General features: G+C 39.1%; 1 protein-coding gene across 3 annotated transcripts; it reads right to left on the reverse strand.

Annotated features, from left to right (window-relative positions):
* Positions 1-1111: 1111 nt before the first annotated feature.
* LOC116206881 (protein SWEETIE) lies at positions 1112-19687 on the reverse strand. 3 transcript variants are annotated; one of them, XM_031539708.1, is made up of 48 exons: positions 19245-19687; positions 18454-18661; positions 17892-17998; positions 17308-17544; positions 17137-17226; positions 16976-17063; positions 16802-16866; positions 16361-16465; positions 15557-15646; positions 15390-15470; positions 14844-14912; positions 14499-14624; positions 13584-13687; positions 12815-12947; positions 12633-12739; positions 11978-12088; positions 11686-11853; positions 11118-11204; positions 10905-10998; positions 10449-10517; positions 10238-10360; positions 10086-10154; positions 9880-9984; positions 9669-9757; positions 9218-9374; positions 8848-8997; positions 8610-8659; positions 8422-8521; positions 8282-8338; positions 8130-8197; positions 7931-8024; positions 7370-7584; positions 7088-7220; positions 6920-6988; positions 6747-6803; positions 6512-6598; positions 6285-6413; positions 5967-6170; positions 5402-5863; positions 5206-5271; positions 4596-4693; positions 4423-4519; positions 4155-4293; positions 3624-3928; positions 3409-3543; positions 3155-3319; positions 2917-3042; positions 1112-2784 (listed from the first exon to the last, which is right to left on the reverse strand). In XM_031539708.1, exons 1-48 carry the CDS (start codon positions 19419-19421, stop codon positions 1570-1572), a joined length of 7080 nt encoding a protein of 2359 aa, XP_031395568.1. In that variant the 5' UTR covers positions 19422-19687; the 3' UTR covers positions 1112-1569. The 3 variants fall into 3 exon arrangements, with proteins under 3 accessions (XP_031395568.1, XP_031395567.1, XP_031395569.1); XM_031539707.1 differs by having other exon boundaries at positions 5402-5866; XM_031539709.1 differs by lacking the exons at positions 8422-8521; positions 8610-8659 and having other exon boundaries at positions 5402-5866.
* Between the last annotated feature and the right edge of the window lie 65 nt (positions 19688-19752).

Consider the following 19752-nt stretch of genomic DNA (forward strand, 5'->3'; position numbering starts at 1 on the left):
TTAAAAAAAAAATTTGAAGGACGAGAAGGGGAAGAAAAAATTAATATATATTAGCGATCTGTCTCGTCGTCATAGTTAAGCTTTCCACGTGGGACACAGATTGTCATCTGCTCTTCACTGCTCTGCACCACATTGGGTTCACTTCACTGGGAGTGGGAGACGATGGATTAGCAGCTTTGTGCTAGGAAATTTATGAATTAATTAAATAAAGCTGACCCCTTTTGTCTTCTCTAATTAATTGTCTAATAATATATAAGTTGTTCCATAGATAGTTTAAATTATCTATCATGCAATTGGACTGCGGTACAGATTGCAACTACTAATCGCCATTTTAGGGTCATGTCCTATATATGATGTATGCCATAATCGAGTGGAACATCATTTTAGGTTATAACGTAAGGTTCCAATTCCAATTCTTTGAGATTAAATCCTTACATTTGTTTACCGGAAGACAAATTGCAGAATGAGCACATTTGATTAGCCGTTCTTTTTTCTTTTTCTTTTTAATTGAGAATAATATTTCTACTTCATGAGTGAAGTTCAATCCGTTAAGGCAAGTCAAAAAAATTTGACCGTTTGTCTTGCAGATGAGTGCAAGTGTTACGATCATGTACGTGATTTTTCCTTACCCCCTCATTGGGACCATGCATTACTCGATTTCAACCTTCTCCTTCTTGCTTTTCCTACTTCATTTGAATACATGAATACGATCCTTCTAGGTACAATAAGTCTGTTTATAATATTCTCTCGGATCAATCAAGTGATGCTCTTTTATCAATTACTGTCTTTGAGAAACAAGGAGCCCACTGAAATTGGCCCAGCCCAACTTCTACAGAAAGGCCCAAAGCCCGTATAAGCTGCTAGATCAGACCCAAGAAAGAAAAAGACCGCGGCAGGCTTCAACCGAAAAACCGATCCGCCCGCCTCCGAGGAAATCAAAATGCATTCCTGTCGAGGAGCAGTCAGCTGCTGGAGTACCAGAAGATCCGTGGCCAATCATGCGTTATTTAGATGGTCCATGCCATTAAGTGATTACAGGAAAGAGTTGGTCGATAAACTCGGTCGTTTAGACTAATAACCATTGAAGAGGAGTACGAGGGACAACTATGAGTAGCTTTGGTACGCATTGCCTAGCATTTACACAAACATGCAGTGAGAGGAATCAGAGCAGGTCCGTATAGAAGAATACAGGTACAAACCATTTGCTTCAACTAATAAAAGAATATGCTCAACACTGATCTCGGATATCAACTCATAGATTCTTATAAATATCAAAAAAAAAACCGTAATTATTGGCACGCAGCGAAATGCAGTAGCAAAAATCTGCAGCAATTCCAGTGCTATATATCTTGATCTTAAATTTGCCAAGGGCCGCCTTACCTTCCCCCTTTTCCACTTCCACTAGATAACTATCCTTTACCGGTTCAGTGGCACCTGCAGAATTTCTCGTTCTTGGTATCAATGGCGACTCGGAGATGGTTCAGAGGGAGATGCAAAAGAGCCCCTGTGAGATGGAGAATCTGTCCAAGCCCCCGAGTTCATATCAATGGGGATTTCTTTACATCTGCACTAACTTCTATCCGTCTCCGAAGAAGATTCCGAAGATGGAGAAACACTTCTATTTTTCACGGCTAGTAAGCCGTCGCCATCACCTTGCTGCAGCATATCACCCTTCTCAGCAGAAGATTCCGAGGATGGAGAAACACTTCTACTTTTCACAGCTAGTGAACTGTCACCATTGTCTTGCTCCAGCTTATCACTCTTCTTTTCAGCCATAGACTGCATTCCAGTATCTTCTCCAACCTCCACCAGCGGATCTGTATGTGTTTCATCATCTGATTTCTTACAAGGTTCATCATCAAATGATTGAGGAGGTGGAGGATGTGACACTTCAATACCATCCACATGGCTGGCAGTATCCTGTCTCTGCTCTGAAACTTCAGCGAGGTTCTTTTCACTAGCTCCCTTTAAATGTTCATCCTCAGAAGATTCGGTAGAAATGTGCGAGTATGTTTTGATGACATCTGGACCTTCAGTGCTAGACTCTCTCTGCTCATGATCATCAACAAGTTTCTCGTCCACTGGTCCTCCTGCATGTTCAAGAGGTCGAAGACCAGTCAGCTTCTCCAAATGTTCCTCCACCTCCTCAACAGGTAATTCTACCTCTTCCACCTTATGATGATAAGGACTACATGACTCATTGACATGTCTATCCCCTGTCAATCCTCCAAATTCCCCCATCTCCCTTTTATCAGCTGAGGCATCAGAATCAAACTTCCTTTCAACGGGTGATTCTACGCTTTCCACCTTTTGATGATGAAGACTAAATGACTCATCAACATGTTCATCATTTCTGGATTCTTGAAATGCTCTGATCTCACTTTTATCACTCAGGATATCAGAATCCAATTCTTTCTGAGGGTGTCCTTGAGGTTGGGAAGTTGCGAAATCTGTAAATTCATCATCTTCAAAGTTGTTTCCAGATCTAGGAGTCTTCTCAACTTGATCATCTTCCTCTGTGACTTTTCTTGCTGTGGAACTGACAGCAGCCATATTGGTAGAAGCTGGAAAAGACTGGAAATCCCAATCATCTTCCTCTTCTTCTTCTTGCTCCTCCTCTTTTTCCAAATCCTCCTCCTGGGAGTGATCTTGGGTAGATCTTGAGGAGAGATCCTTCCCTACACTTTCCACCTTCGGTATTGGCAGCTTTATCTCCAGATGTGGGGCTGCTGGTTTGAATTGTATAGGGTTGTGATCCTGTGCTACTGATGCCCGGATTATATCCTGAATTGAAGGAAGTTTTTGTCAAAAATCTCAAATAACAAACCAATTTAGCTCTCCACAAATGAAGCCTCTCTACACTTCTGGGACAAGGGAGGATTTCAGAGAAAAACAAAATCAGAATAAAGGGGACACCTGAAGTTGCTGCCTCTGTGCTATAGGCATAGACAACAAAGCATCCTTGAAGTGAACTGATGAAGAAGGAATCTGAGCGAGATGAGAAACTAGTTTGATTGCAATGCTTCTTATATCATTGATTCCCTGGCCATTAGTGTGCAAAACAGGCAACAGATTATAAGAAACAAACGTTGCTCATTTAAATTGGAATCTGAAGCTCTTTTATTGATCAAAAAGAAGAAAAAGGAAATTCTACCTCAGAATAACCTTCTTCATGGACTGAGAAAACCACGATAACAGCTTCCAGAAAGAGAGTCATGAAACCCCTTTGACAGACACTATTTTTGGAGATAGCCTGCAAGAGCACTAAAATTCTCAAGCATTCACCCACAATAGCTGCAGATTCTTTGGTTACAGGTTTCTGCATCAACGGCATGAAAATTCCATGAGAAGGATCACTTGAAGCATAACAAATGAATGGAAACTTTAGATTTATTTATCAATAGGAACCTGTAAAATCTTCAAGACTATGGAAAAGATATCTTTGATTAGCTCCGTAGTAAAGAATAACAAGAAACCATCCTCCTTAACATTAGTTTCTCTCTGTAACATGCCTTTCACTACTTGCAATCCAATTGCTTGAACCTGCCAAAGAATGCAGAATCAAAATAAGATATCTCAAACGAGGCAGAAAATATAAATTCAGAAGGATATAGATATACCACCTGTATGCTCGAGTTTGAAAGAACTTCATGCGCAGATTGTGTGCAAGGTTTAAGAACAGTGTAGAGAGAATTCTCATCATTTCCCTCTCTCAAAGACTCACGTGCGAGCTTTGCAATAACAATGGTTTGTTCAAAAGAAAAGGCGAGCTTAGTCTGAATCAACTTTCGGGCATCAGACTTCTTATTCTCAAGCAAATGAATTCCACTTATGCAGTCCTTAGTCAGATGAGTAATCTCATTAAGGATAGCTCCAAAAAATGCCAACAAACAGGAAGCTGCTTCATCACCATCAAGTTTAGACTTGTCTGCAACACGAAATTGTTGTGTTATTATTAATCTACTATCATTATTACTTGAAAGCAACCAATGCAAGTTTGCCTATAGAAAGGCAAGTCTATACAATCCTATAACACCTGATGTTCAGGATCTTCAGTAGATCCAACCTTGATGGTGACTAGAAAATATCAAGGCATAATGTTCAGGATCTACTTTAACTAGAAACAAGTATAACTGAGAAATGTAATATCTCACCATAAGCCAGGGTCTTCCACAAGGAATTCGTACACTTGATGAAGTCGTTCACTTTCAAAAAGCATGACTCAGTCAGAGAAGCTCTGGTACACTTGTAACCGATCAACAGTAAAGCCAGAACCACTGATTTCAATTGCTTCTGCAAATGGACGAGGAACATAAAATGAAAATTGAAAATCAGCATCTTGTTATTACTCATTGTAGAGCCAATGAAAAGAAAAAATATTGAGAAGCACGAAACATCAATAATGAATCTCTCTAGACCCACCTCTGGTTTCAGCCGTTTCACAAGCGTCTTTGCAGCCATTAGTATCGGAGCTATCAGATCATCCCAGTTCACGCAATCTGTTGGAACTGCATCAGCACTGAATATATACAGTGAGTCTGATTTGAAGAAAAAAAGAAACCAAGTGTGATCAATTTTTAAGTTCACTGAGTTACCTTTTAAATGCATTGAAGAGGTAGGCTAGACAAAGTTCGATTGCCAAATAAGAGAAATTCTGTTCTTCAAGAAAATCTTCAGGGCAGTTTTTCACGATCTGGTTATGGGGAAAAAGAAGTTCAGATTTGTAATCTCAAAATCTGAGAGGAGAGTAAACACATCAAATGAGAACCCATCAACCTCTCTCTCTGACTCACTTTAATCAAGCAAGTCTAGGAGTTCATAGAATCCAGGTGGCAGCATCTAATACTTCTACAGCATGAACACTAGTTCTTTTTCTTTCTTTCTTTTATTAGAACAAAAGAGGGAAACTGCATAACGCGGCTGAAACTGCAAAGTCACAAGCAGGCTACTGCTTATAAATCGAAGGGGTTGAAAGCATAACTTCAATAATATATACATATATATACATCTATATTATACATAGACATAAATCTATATATAAACAGAAAAAGGCCCTTCATCCCATAAGTATAATGTACATCATTAATTTATCAACTAATTCAATGTAAAATCAGTGCTGGGCGCAGTTCTTGTTCCATAATTTCATTCCCAATATGAATTTTAGAATGAATTTCAAACAATTTCCAGATTTTTGTGGATGTTCACCTGGGACAGAACTGATATTGCAAGGCTGCTCCATGAATTACCCGCATGAATGGAATATGCAAATACCTACATCCAAGAGAAATACCGAAACTTTAAGCGTGTAAGAGTGAAAATGGCAGACCTGCATAAGATGCAGCCAAAACTTGTGGTACTCAATCAGTGATAAAGCACTAGAGGGATAAGAATAGTCTGAAACCTGCAATAGTTGTTGGCAGATTTCCACTGTCAGAAATCCCGCACTGAAGAACCTCTCAGTTGCCAGAAGCTGGAAAACTGGCAACACAACCTCATGCAATTTCATGTTTGCATTACCTGTCTCTTCAATCACCGAGTCACCAATAGAACTACTTTTTGCAAAACCTAAAAGTGTCACCTTTTGATGATCTGGTAATTGTTGCCCGCCAAAAAGAATCAGAAGTGAAAAGCCCAAAAGAAATCGATATTCTTCAGATCTTAATTCAACCATGTCGAACCCAGATATCACACTATCCTCCTGTGTAATCTGAACAGTCTTAATAGCATCTTCATTCACATCATCATTCTTAGGAACTGCGTCAAGAGCCAGTGCCTGCAGAATAACTGGCCATGCTTCCTTGAAACAAGGTTCCAGTTTAGTAGAAACCAGTGGCGATTGAAGTCCATCTAGGAATGGGCTCCACTGCTAGAAAATAAAATATTTTTCGATGAGTGTGATATTAAGTTTGTTCCACATTTTTATAAAGTGGTAAAAGAAATGGAGAAGTAAAAGCTCCGAGATTTACGTTCTTCCTGAGATGCAAGTAAAGGCAGATATAACTGTAGTCTCTCAGGATCCTGATCCAGTAGTTCCCAAGAATTCGGGAATTCTTCGCAAATAGTGGCAGAAGGGCCGCATACTCTTGCCGAATTTCAGCATGGTGTCTCCTTAAGAGTGCATATGTGTAACACTTGAGAGAAGCATGAGCAGCAAGAAGCCGTATTTTGATCTGTTTTTTTCCATTAATCAGGCAGAAATACAGAAGCAAGAACAATCTATGGAATTTTTCTTCATGAGGGTGGGAAAGAGGTAAAAGACTTGAAGAATGATGAACTAAGCATACCTTGCAAGAGACCCATTCTGCAAATGAAGGATAGTAGAGGCCATCAAAATCATCTAGTGGACGAGAAATTAGTTGAAAAATGCGTTTGATCGCAACTTGGTCAGTAGTTATTATTCCACTAGTCAGTATCTGAAAGAAACCTTGGCATGTCAATCAACAAGAAAAGTGAAAGAAGAAGAAAAAAGAGAACCTTCATAGCAGGGAAAAGCCATAAGGAGAAAGCTTACCTTAGTAGCCAGCTGTAACCCTGCTTCCAAAAGAATTGGTCCGGATGAGGTGTCCAAAGCAGTTCTAACTGCAGAAACTAACTGCGCCTGAATTTCAAAGCTGAACTAGTCAAGACATATCGTCATGATTTAGGATAAGAGAATCTGAAGTGTAATGTTCATTAGATGTCTTGCAAACAGCAAAACGAATATTCAGTTTTTTCAAGAATAAAGGATGAAAATACATGAAAAATACCTGATATTGTTCAAGCAAAAGGTGCCCCGGCAGCTCAGGATCAGGTGCAGAATGGAACTGCATTTCCAAAATCATATCATATAGTATATAAAAGTGATGGTCTGAAGTTCTGACATTCCAATCAGGAAAAAGGGAAGGGTAAACCTAAATCTGGTGGTGAGAGTAGATGGTACCTTGTCTATTATGCTACTTAAGATTTCCACACCAATTGGCTGCATGCTTTCAAATTGGATTGTGCTTATCTGCATCACATTATAGAGCCAATATGTTATTATCTGCAATTTGATGCTAGAAGTTACGTAGGCTTTAAGAATGTTATAGCAGTGTCTGATATTAGGTACCTGATATGCCAAAGAAATTAGCTCTTGCACATGAAGAACTAGCCAATCACTATTTGTTGATTGGGATCTAGCCACTGAAAGATCAAAATGAGCAAGATTTTTTCCAACAGCTATAGGAAGGTGTCTCAGGCACCTGCATCGAGAATCAAGGGATAAGGCCTTTCACACAGAGGGAATGAACCTGGGAAGTAGATATTCATCCATGGGAAGGGCTTTCACTTGTTAAATTGCTTCAATACTCATAGTAGGAAAAAGTTATTATAATTGAGAACGTGGACATACTCAGCAGCAAAAACTCTAGTCCGATATCTTAGATGCTTATCACGGTAATGATAAACATTAGAGCCCATGTAACCTTGCATGGGCATGCCTTTGGCATGAGAAACCATGTCTTCATCATCTTCACCATCATCAGGGCCTGCTTCCCCATCATGGCCATTCCCTCTTTCTGAGTTTCTGTTGGTTTCAGTGTTTCTTCGAGATGATGATGAAAGAACCTGGACAAAGGTTCAAAGGTCAAATTATATTATCATGTCATCATCATTAACATTTTTTTCTGCAGAGAAAGGACCCCAGTTTGAGCACATGCAAAACCTAGATATCATCTTAATCCACCCTTTCAGAAGTTGGCCAGAAATGTGAAGAAGCCAAAAGAAGGGGAGAGAGATAACTGACGAAGACCTCTACTGTATAATTGCAAATGTACAGAAAGACACTTCACATGCATCAATTCTGTATATATCTTGTAAAAACCATCTTCTCCCAGCTGACAAGCGAAATTAATCCTTTGTAATTTTACAATCTCAAGAGATGCTAATTTAAACCTAAAAATAAAATGCGTACCATGTTACGGCAAATCAATATCCATTGAGATGGACTTGATGGACATGTAGCATAGAGCAGCCTTGTGATTGTGGATCGAATCAAGTTTGCAATTCTGTACGAGCAAAAGGACTTAACAAGTTATACATGACTATAAACTAGTTTTCATCCCGAATAACCAACTGACAATCACTATAGAGAAGGTAAACCCTGAACATACTCGGTGTCAGTTTCTTCATCCAACATATGAAACAAGTTGTCCTCAATCTGCTCATTAATAATTGACCCCTGCACCATGTTGATCCAACATCATTAGATGAATTCTCGATGGTGTGAAGCACTCCGGGAGGAAAACAAACTATTATCATTTACCGGGTCCTTCTCAACAAGATGCCGCAGAGTGGAGACAGCAAGATGCCTTAGCATTGGCTGTTTTAGAAGAAAGTTACTTCAGTAAATATTTAGGCACTAGAAGTTACGTTTATCTATAAAAAAATTGAACATAAGAAAACCTGTCTAGAGGACAGAGTTGGGAGAAGATTTTGCACATGAGAGTGCACTGGAACAGCTTGGGGAGCAAAAAGGACTAGTTGCTGGGTAAAGCGAACACTCCTGCCCAACATAACTCCGTATCTCAAATTACATTTTAAATTAAAGTCTATTAAAATTCAGAGTCAGCAAAGAGTAAAGGAGGCGTTACTCGAGAACAGTTGCCGTTTCTGGGCAGGAGCTTATCTCTGTGATAACAGACTGAATAGCAAGTATATTTTTTTGATAAGTATGAATAGCAAGTATATGATTGTAAGAAGTAAGAGAACTAAAGGAAAACATGGAGAAAGAAAAGTCAGCATACATGTCACTCTTAAAGATCTCATCAGCAAAATTTAACGAAAAATGCAGAGCACTTTGAAGAAATAATAAACTGTCAGGAATCGCACCTTGCAACGTGAAAAGAATATGCTGCCAGGAGCAAGTTCAGGACCAAGAACAGCAACAATGGCATTTACAAGGCGGCCCACACCTTGCTGAAGGTCCACTAACCCATTCTCCTCAGATAAAAGAATGTCCATGGCAAGGCCAAGAGTTGCCTGTCGATTTTCACAGAGCCAGAAATGTCGTGAAATATTGTGTAAAAAACTATTCCATGGACTAAAATTGAAAACCTACAGTTTCAATCTTGGTTCATTCCTGCAATATTGAATTTATTTTATAAATGACTAATGGGATTTCAAGTTTACTGACTATTATTTAAATATTGAAACACCCCCCTTGTGCCTAGTAATCTACTTGGGCTAGACATGAGATTACCTGAACGTGTGATACATAAGATAATCCAGCAGCTTCAATAGTTGAAAGAAGTCCATGCAGAGACCAAACCTGTAGAGCAGCCACTGGACTTCTTGCTAGTTGGGAAATGGAGCTCACAGTTGAAGGCACCAAAGTTGATAAGGCCATCCCTCCAGCACTGCAAAAATGAAGCCCATATATCAATTTCACCAAATATATGTATTGATGATAGCATCAGAGGGTGCCTGCCAAGCTGTACACAACTATATATATAGAAAGATATACAAAAAGAGATGCACAACGTCAACTGAAATGAGAAAAAGTCAAGCATAACAAGGAAGTTACCAAAAGATTACCACTTCAATGTTCAAAAGCTAAAAAAAAGAACAGGCTAAGGCAAATATTAAAGTTATTTACCCAAATTATAAAACTGTAAGGGTGGAAGAAGATAAAGTAGAAACTGCTATTTTACCTCCTGTGGATACATCCGAGAGCAAATGCGACTGAACCTGCGTAATTTGGATCCGTTGCCCCAATCAGTTCCCCCAAAAGAAATCTGGTCTGTTAACACATCATCAAATTTAGTTAGTAGGTGCACTTTTTTGTTTTTGGGGATGATAACCAGAAGAAAAAAGGGTAGATGTTTATTGATCTAATGCAGAGAGATCAATTTATTGACTAACCAATCTAGCAGTGAATAAATCATCCCCCAACCGAGCTAAAAGACCAAGGCCTTCTGCTGCTGCTCGACGCTGTGAAGCACTAATATCTCCCTCGGCCAGTATACTCTGAAGGAACAGGATTAATTTAAAAGCACATTAAAACCAACCAGGGACAGCATAATGACTGACCAAAAGCACCTTTTTACCAACAAAATTGCAATCATTACCTGAAAAATCAACTGCAACTGACTCAGAACCTCTATCCCCAGTGGCTGTGGACGTAAAGCAAGCAAAGCCTATACAAGAAAAAAGACATTTACCAAGTTTAATCCATAAACATAACATACCCCAAAAGTTGGGCTCCAAATTAAAGTAATACCTTTAACCCTGCCAACAGGCCCACGCACATGTTGGTGACACTGGAAGAATGCCACTGTTGCTTCTTCCCACTCCTCAGACACTGATCTATAGTTCCAAGAAGTGATATCATCCCAGCATTATCCTGGTATACGTACAGATTATAATGACATAAGGAGACCATCATTCCTAAAAACAAACTAATAAGCACAGCCATATGCCACATTTCCCACCTGGAAAGCAAGCATGATGCCGAAGCACAGAAGTTTCTGGTTCACCAGTGTCTTGTTTATGGTCTCAGGCTACATGTCAAAAAATTATGAAATTAAGAAGAATATAACTGCAGCGTAGAAAGATTGTAAGAGATTTCACCGAGTACAGATTCTTAAGCAAAGTCAGCAACCAAAGATATCACGTTTGGGCCAAACGGGAATTGGCAAGACCGAGCATGAAATGGAGAATTGAGAAGAGAGGTCTATGTGACTATGTTGAGGTGAATGAGCTATCAGATAGATCAAAAGCCAACTTGACGGGAATGGTCAATACATAGGTCAACCCCAAATATACCGACTAAGCTAAGAACTGAAAAGAAAGTGAGATGGGCAGCTCATCCACAAATCAATATTGAGATAAGTCATTCCATGACCTGTAAAGTAGGAAAAGAAAACAAAAGGGAAAATGATAATTACCTGAGGAAAACTAGAAAGTTCATTCTCCCATACACAAGGCATAAGTCCATCTTTACCTCCTTGAAAAGCACGGAGTTCATCTTCAAACCAATCCCTGAGTGCGCAATAATAAAAACATGCATCACAGAAATTGCAGGACAGAGATCAGCACTAAATGTCAAGATATAAAACGGATGAAGAGCAAGAACTACTCCAACGACGAAAGATGCATACCTTCCAGGAGTCCATGGACCTAACCATGCATCTCTTTTGTCCAATAGCAACCTTAAGCTTGAGCTTTCTTCACATCCCACAGGATCTCTGTCGATTTCATCCCAAGCAAAGCATAAATAAAGGAACATTGCAGTAAAGTACTACAAAAGGATTAAATCTACATGTGTGTGTGTGCATATCTAGAAATCTATAGGTATATGTAGTATAATAGGTAGCTCTTTTCCAGTTTTATGTCACCTGGATTGTGTAAGTGAATTTTCTTCTAGTTTTCCTTTCATAAAATCTATAATATATACAGTAGATCTTACCTCATATAAATATACTCTCATGTTATATATGTATATATATATATATGTCATATAAATAGTCTCATGCTATATATACATATATATATAAATACATTTGTATATTATACAGTTTCCTTTGGTATGGCTGAGCAGGTGACTGTAATAGCATAAATTACATGACTATTAATTTCATTATGCGCATGAGTCTCCATCTAGTCCGTAAGTCAACCACGTGTAAAAGCAGTCAACTTCCAAAGGTCAAGAAAGGATAGATTTATCACCTAAAAGGGGTCGTACACAATTGGATAAGTTGAGGGTGGTCACTTTTATACGCCATTGGATCGGGAAGGGACTGATACGCCATCAGTATTCTAACAGTGAATATGGCCATCGCAGTGCTTGTAACTGCATTTTCTTTGGCTGCCACCAGTGGTATTAATAACAAGGCCCTGATTAATCACATAAAGTTAGTATGCTTCCAGAGACAAGTCAGACCAATACAACTCTGGTATATGATTTGGAAAAGGAGCAGTACAGATACAGAGAATTGAAAGAGTTAAAAAGCAACCACACCTACTCAGATATACCAGTACTGGTTGAAGCAATATCCCATTGTTTACGGCATCTGGAGAAGCAAAGCATCTTACAAATGCAGTAAGGGCATTGATTGCAGCAGCCCAAACACTGTAATTGGTGAAAGGCATATCAAAGTCAAAATATATCTAAAAAGATATTCTTCATTTATGCTGGTACCAGTTCAAAAAAACATTGACAAATGCATTCATCTACAATTATGAAAAAGTCCGAAGTCAGAAGAACAAAAATAAAGAACTTCTCTTCCACCTCAGTTGCATCCCTTCTCCTATCTCACTTCCCTTGTCCCAGTACTTTATCAGGACAGCTACAGTTGGTTCAGATTTAAATTTAAAAGGGCACTTATATTTTAGAGGGGGGGGGCACGATTCACCACAATATTTGAAGAAATAAGCCATATGTAGATGATAATATGCACCAATTGAAAAAGCAATGGACTAATCATGTACTTCAAGACATCTTCCAGTTAGTCCTAGGAAAAAGAATCAGTGTTTTTTAAGTGTCAGATTCCACGATCCCATAAAAGCCAAGGCATCTTCTAAAGAGCACCAGTGTCCTTTAACTTGCCCAACAAGTTGTCACAGCACAAGATGGTCAGATAAACAAGGATTCTATCCCAGTAAAGGAATATGACCTTGTCAATGATGCCAAATTTGCAGCCTGGTTAATTTCATTCTCTGCATTTCCAGCAAATGTTGGGGCCCACAAGGAAAGTATATCAAAAACTTGATCTTCAAGCTCCTGCACGAAGAAATTAGGTGACAAAGAGTGCAGAACTCATGCAATGGAATCCGAACAAATAGAAAAATTCCTTACCTCCCTTGGCATAGAAGCCAATAGAGAGGATAGAAGTAGCCACCCAGCTTCCTTTTCGGTGGTATCAGCTGCAGGATTTCGGGTGGATTGCAGTAGCATTTTCTTTGAAACATCAAGCACCAACTGCGTCAATCTTGCAACAAATAACAATCACATTACAAAATTTTAATTCAAAATACTGGCGCTCAATCTCTAATGACACCATGATATTAGCAACTCATCATGTCATGTGATCACAAAAGAAACTAGATGGGCCAATCACCAAGAAAATAACTCAAGAAAAATAGAAGTGATAAAAGTTATATTAAGGAATATAACAGTGACGCCTAATTAAGTCTATAACATATTCCCACAAAGGGGCAAACCCAACAGATTGGTCCACTGTAACTTGTCATACAAGAGGCAATAACAAAAGTCACAAGTTTACTACTATGACTGCTAGTACACCAAGACAACATCACCAGAAGCTCCTTCTTAATAAGTTGAGCTCGTCCCTCCTACTATTAATGCTAGTATGACAACATGAAAACATTGGCTCTAGAAGGCACTCTTCTTAATAGGTCTTCCTGACTCTTCTTTACCCATTCTCTCTCCATAAATTTGCAATTCAAAGGCAAAAGGCTGTTCAATTGCATCAAATTCACAAAATCATCTAGCTGATTTTTCCACAAACCTAAAAGAAGATACGGCAGTAAAACATCTACAAATTCTCCGTAAGCACAAAAGTTTAATTAGGTCAAGCTAGAAAATATGTCAGACAGAAAAATACCTGGAAGGGTAGCCAAGCGGCAATTTGGGTGAAATAAAGACAAGAGCAGCCAGCACAGTAGCTTGTCCATGCAGGGAGTCAAGGTCAACTTTCAAATTGCTTCCCTGAATTACCCATCAAAAATTATGACGCTAAAGATGAAAATATTCGCTTCATTACAGTATACTACCAAAAAAATGAAAAGCACTTGGATAATCATCGCAACAGAACTCTGAAATGGGTTCTACAGAGGTAAAATGAGGTAAGTCTCATTATCATATTCTGGCTATTAGCAAATGAAAATTTTTCTTTAAGCGGAATTTGTTCAGATGAATATGTCATTTGTTATCTATCACTCTGACAATTTTTGCTTGTGTGGAATTATATATGGATGACAGCCAATGTATGGAATTGATTAACATGGAGGCAATATACAGGCCTACAGATTCGAAATGGCTTTGGTAGTATGCTAAAGTTTGGAAGAGACCACAACCGGTTGTTCTAAAAGTCAACTCCGTTACATGAGGTGTGGCTTGTTATTTATGACTTATATTTTCCACAGAAAACTTGTGAGAAAAGTCTTATACTGGATGTATTCCATATTTTTCTGAAGCTGAAACAACAGAAAGTTGAGCCAATTTGACTTATATTCTCCAAAGAAAACCTGGAAGGGAAGTCTTACATTGGATGTATAACATATTGTTCGAAGCAGAAACAACAGAAAGTTTGAGCCAATTGATTTTTTTTTTTGGGGGGGGGGGGGCGCGGAGAATGGAATGAGACTCTCCGGGCTTTGCTCATGGGCCTGGAGTGTTTTTGCTTCTCAAGAATCTTACTCTCTTGAAGGGACGAATTAAGCAAGAGGGTATCATTGAATAGAGGTTCAAAAGACAGTGGAAAAACTAGAGAAGCAAGTTTTATCATGAGCTGTATCACCTTCTCGAATGAAATACTTTCTCTCAAAGCATTAATCGTGGTCACTCCGAAAGATGTCAATCCTCCAACACAGATTGGATCAACCTCAGCCAACGAACGTAATGTCAAAGCAGCCTCAGTACGTACCTGACACAAAGTTCATATCAAAGTACAAACTTATTCAGGATAAATTGAACTGCCCACTAATAATTTGAACAAGAACAAATGAAGCAATTTTATGAAAAGTAAAAGCATTCTACTAGTTAAAATAAATTACAAAAGAAACAGCTTGCAAAAGACCAAGTATAGCAAATAACAGCAACTCTGCATAGGGTCATTTACTAAGAAACAAAGACAGGAGCTTACAAGTTCTGAAGAATGCGAAACTGCTGCAACTACTGTGTCATCAAGAACTTCCTTGAATTCAAGTGGAACCTGTTCATTGTGAAAATTCAGTTTCATTTATTAAAGTCAAATACACTAACTCTTAACCTCCGTCTGGATCGAGGGAAATGGAGGGAAAAGGAGGGGAGGGGATTTTGTATGGGAGTTTTTGAAAATTTCATACAACTTTCCCTCCCATCCCCTCTCCTTCCCTCCATTTCCCTCCTATCCAAACAAAGCATCAATATTATTTGAGTGGAAGCGAGTCTGCAAAATATAAGAATGAACTTTTTGATCCTTATATCTATTAAAGATTTACCTATTGAAATAGTCAAATAAATTAAATAGTCAAAGAAATTGGGACAGAAGCAAGTTCTGTATAACTGCAAATCCTACCTAAACTGTCTGTAAAAAGAGTATTTTCAGCAAGAACTGCCCCACTAATACTATATTAAAGAGGACAGCCATGTAACTTATTCTTTCAATTAAACACCATAGTCACGAAAGCATGTAAAGTTCAAAGGTCACCTCTCCAACAGATTTCAGAGTATATGATAGAGTACGCAAAGCAACAGCTTTCATGGCAGGGCTAACATCAGAAGACTGTATCTGCAGATCTCCAAAAACGTTTTTTCAGTAAAACAAGGTACAGAGAAAGATTAAAAACATATCATGATTAAACCACTTCAACAGACCTTTCGTCCCAGGAAAACCAAGAAGCTTCTTTGAGTAGGTTCCGTCATTTGATTAGTGATACCAACACGAAGAATGTAGAGAACACATGCCTTTGCATAACCATGAATGCATCAGTGAACTTGAACAAGAAAACAGAACAGATACGTGTTTGAAATGAACTAACTTTGGATGGTAGAACATTGAAAGCTTCATTTTGATACACAACCAGGACTAAGGTACATTCTGAAGCAGCAATGTTATATTATTCTCATTGTTACTACCATGCCACTTACTAGATCAAGCATAAAAATAAACAACTGGCCATTTCAAACATCCAACAGCAATACTAGTAATTAGCAACCCGAAGTTCTCTAGACAGCATTGCCACAATTTATCCAATGCAAGAATTTTTCATATTTAACATGTGTTCTTCAATAAAAATGGATCCTAATGCTCTCATGATTCTGTTAAAAGCCAAGTCTAGATAGGAGTTCTGTTCAAGAAGAGTATAACTGCCTTCTAATAGTCCCACTAGAATCCAATATACACGTACTGCATACTAAGTAACCAGTATCTCCCTAAAAGAGAAAATGCTTAAGTATGCAGACTGATAATTAAATATAAGTGATATATATATCATCTACAATCTAAATAAAATTTAAAATTTTAATAGAAATTTTCACTATTGTCTCGAAATAAATGCTGACTTGACAGCTATAATCTTTTACTCTTTTATAATATTATTAGCGATAAAACAAAGAGAAGAAGATAGAACAAGCATAAGCTGCAAAGAGAGAGAGAGAGAGAGAGTTAGGGAGAAGTACCATTGCATGGGCATCATTAGAATTCTCTGAATGTAGCATGTCCATTACCATTATACTGTAGCTTTGAAGCTCGCTGTCTGGATGCAGATACTTCAGATGAATGGCCTGTCAAATAAACCAGAACATGAGTAACACAAACATCTTGCTCTACATCTCTTCCAGAACTCCCAAGTCTGGACAAGTTTGAAGCCTAACATTCAGTAGACTGATCAGCAAGTACGAACATAATACCAAAAGATGACCAAACCAACTGGGCACTGATTCCACTTTACCCCACTAATTCTATCTGTTCATAAACCATATGTAATGTACATTTAAAGAGGAGTACAAATTCACCAAATCAAAGAACTTATTCATTTCGAACATCTTTCTGCCACAACAGTACGGTATACAGCTGACGAGGGTTAAGGAGAGAGAATAGGTAAAGCAATGATCACATACCTGTAAAAAAAACACCCATGACAAGGTTATGCTGATTCGTATGTCCTTTGACCGTGGTGCACTAGCTGAATTTAAACTACTTTATGAGATGGCTATAAACAATGCAACTAGCAGCATAAGATCTAAAATTGCACTTTTAAGAGTGTTTTGCAATAAGCACAGAATTTTGAGTACCTCTTGTAAAGGGCAAGATCAAGTGTCTCTGCAAACCACCCTCAATCTGCTTTGCCACAGGAGCAGGTCCTTTTCCCCTGGGTTGAACCTAGAAAGAAACCCAACAGTGCCTTTAGAAGTATAAATAAAAGATGGTACCAGAAAGAAATTCACAATGATACCTGTGCCTCGGGATTCAATCCCAGAGCAAGTAATAAACCCAAAGCTTCAGCAAAAGCATCTCTAACAGAAGAAATTGGATCCTCGAGGGCCTACAAGGTTTAAACAGTTTCAAATCAACAGAAAGAACGATTGGTGACTAAAGAAACAGTGAAGAGAAAGACAATTCACACCTTCACACTAAGGGAGGCTGAAGTATCAAGTTCTGCAACTCCTAGACCGGGTCCTCCGATATTTGCAAATGCCCTGAGGCATCTTGCACCAGCTATTCTAACAACAAATGACTTGTCGCCAACAGCATATCGCGTAATAACACGGAATGCCTCGACATATGCATTAAAGGCAGCACAACCACCAGAGCCTTCCAAGGCATTTTGAAGCATAAGTAAGGCTTCTTTTCTCACAAAATCCTACAATAAGACCACACTGAAATTGGAATACAAAGCATAGACAATCCGGTTGGTTCTTTGCAACTAGTTTTGGTGTAGCAGCTATATTTCGCTTTATCCGGATTTTAAAAACGACCACCCAAAAGGGGCTACACAAACAAAGTAAATGTAAAAATTTAATAATAGGGAGCCATTTGACAGAGTTATTTTTATCCACCAACTTCAATTGCATTCAATATTTCAATCCTACTTGGAGGGGTGGGGGAGATGACATTTAGGTGTCATTTGAACATGTGGTCATTGGATCTCTATTTGCTGATTGCTTTCAAGAAGACTATCGTATATAAGGCAAGATTGAGGAGAATTACCTCATTAAACTTCATAAGTTTGGCCACGATACTAGTGGTTTCAAGCAAACCCGAAGTTATTTTTCTTCCAAAATGCCGATATAATTCGCCCAAGCACTGTGCAGCCCCTACATCGATGCATCACAGGGTAAAAGTAAATCAATGGGTTTTATGCTGAATATTCCTCTTCACTTCCATGTTTTACTAGCTCTCTTAGGGCAGCCTACCTTTTATCTGTATAAGAACTCGAGTAAAAAATTGATAAAACATCAATGGCCAATTGGCAGAAGAGCACGGGCGTAATTTTGCATGAAAGGAAAAAGTAACCAATTTATCAACAAATCAAATGTGTGAGTGCAAACATTTATCAAGAAGTTTGACTTCCATGTTTTGCTAGCTCTCTAAGGACAGCCTACCTTTTATCTGTATGAGAACTTGAGTAAAAAATTGATATAACATCAATGGCCAATTGGCAGAAGAGCACGGGCATAATTTTGCATGAAAGGAAAAAGTAACCAATTTATCATCAAATCGAATGGGTGAGTGCAAACATATATCAAGAAGTTTGACTTAAATGACCAACCAGCTACTCGCTGAGGCTCACTCCTTTTCCCATCTGAGAGAAACCCTTGGAGGCTGCTCGCTCGTGAGTATATAGAAATACCATCTCCCTTGGAAATTATTCTCGCCATAGCTATCGAAGCCAAGTGGCGAATGGGTCTTTTTGCCCCCAGCGTGAGCAGAGAATACAGGGCATCCTCACACTTCCTTTGCCAGAGCAATATAGATTCCTGAAACAGAGCAGAACTCTGATATATTATTCACCATTTGCAACTTGCTGAGGATGATGGCATCAGTAAAGGTAAATGGCATCAGCTTAAGTTGTAAATATTTCCAAAAACAAGAAAAGGTAAATGAAGGCCTCCATCCGACGGAAACATCTCCGGGTTGTGATAACATCTTGCCTTCTTTTTCAGGTAAACAACAGAATATAGGAGGTGGGATCTGTTATCACGCTCAAAGATTTATTGGTCGATGTTAGAGGAGCTACTATTAGGTGAGAGCTCAGCTATATATTCACAGGGCCTATCATAGTGAACGTTTCTCAGTGCATTGCTGCAAGAAATGTGGATCTTTGGTCCTTCCATTGGAATTAAACAAGTACAGTGTGAAAGCAGATCAAGTCAGGCGCTTCACACATACTAAAAGCAGCACTAGCTAAACCATGAACGAGAAAACAAAGCATAGAACCGTTGTCTGCGTGCAGCAAATTACTGAACAAACTTCAATATGAGATCCACTGATGGATATAAGCACAAGTGCTTCGATGTGCAGAGAGTCGCTGATACTAATAAAGCAATAAGCACGGCCAACCTTTGGCTCCTCATCTATGGCGGAGATGAGATCAGATAAGAGATCGAAGCAGAGAAGTGGGTCCGGTGGCTGCTGGGCGGCGGAAGCCACTATCGACTCCAGCTGCGCCACCAGCACCCCGAACCGAGACAGTGGCACATTCTCCCTCACGTAGTTCCTCGCCATTGCTGGCTGCATGATGCAGCTCCTTCTGGCAGAGAATTCGATGAACTTCCTCTCAGAGCCGAGGGAACGGTCAAGCTCGTCGGAGCATCAACTCAGGTCAGCCGTGGTCGGACGGTGGCCGGGGAGAAGGAAAAGTTCCTCTTGGCCTCCGGGCTGACAGCTGGCAATAGCTATCGTCCGAGAACCAGCTCGTCCGCCTTGGTCCGGTTAAGTCGTGAACTGGGTTGGTTTCTCCCGCGTGCCAACTGCATCTGCAATGCAGTGACTGAGTAAACCTTAGCTGAACCGGAGTTACTTTACATGACTCCACCGGATCGAGGCCTGATTCTTGTTTAAATGGCTT

This window comes from Punica granatum, chromosome 5 (genome assembly GCF_007655135.1).
Source record: "Punica granatum isolate Tunisia-2019 chromosome 5, ASM765513v2, whole genome shotgun sequence".
NCBI lineage: Eukaryota > Viridiplantae > Streptophyta > Magnoliopsida > Myrtales > Lythraceae > Punica > Punica granatum.

What these genes read in the sequence shown, in the direction of transcription:
- LOC116206881 (XM_031539707.1), bottom strand. Translation starts at nt 19,421, where the DNA reads ATGCAGCCAGCAATGGCGAGGAACTACGTGAGGGAGAATGTGCCACTG. An exon ending in ACTAGAGTTTTTGCTGCTGA is followed by an intron (nt 7,221 to 7,369) that starts GTATGTCCACGT and finishes TTCTCGATGCAG; the next exon opens with GTGCCTGAGACACCTTCCTA. An exon ending in ATGAAGAAGGTTATTCTGAG is followed by an intron (nt 3,043 to 3,154) that starts GTAGAATTTCCT and finishes ACTAATGGCCAG; the next exon opens with GGAATCAATGATATAAGAAG.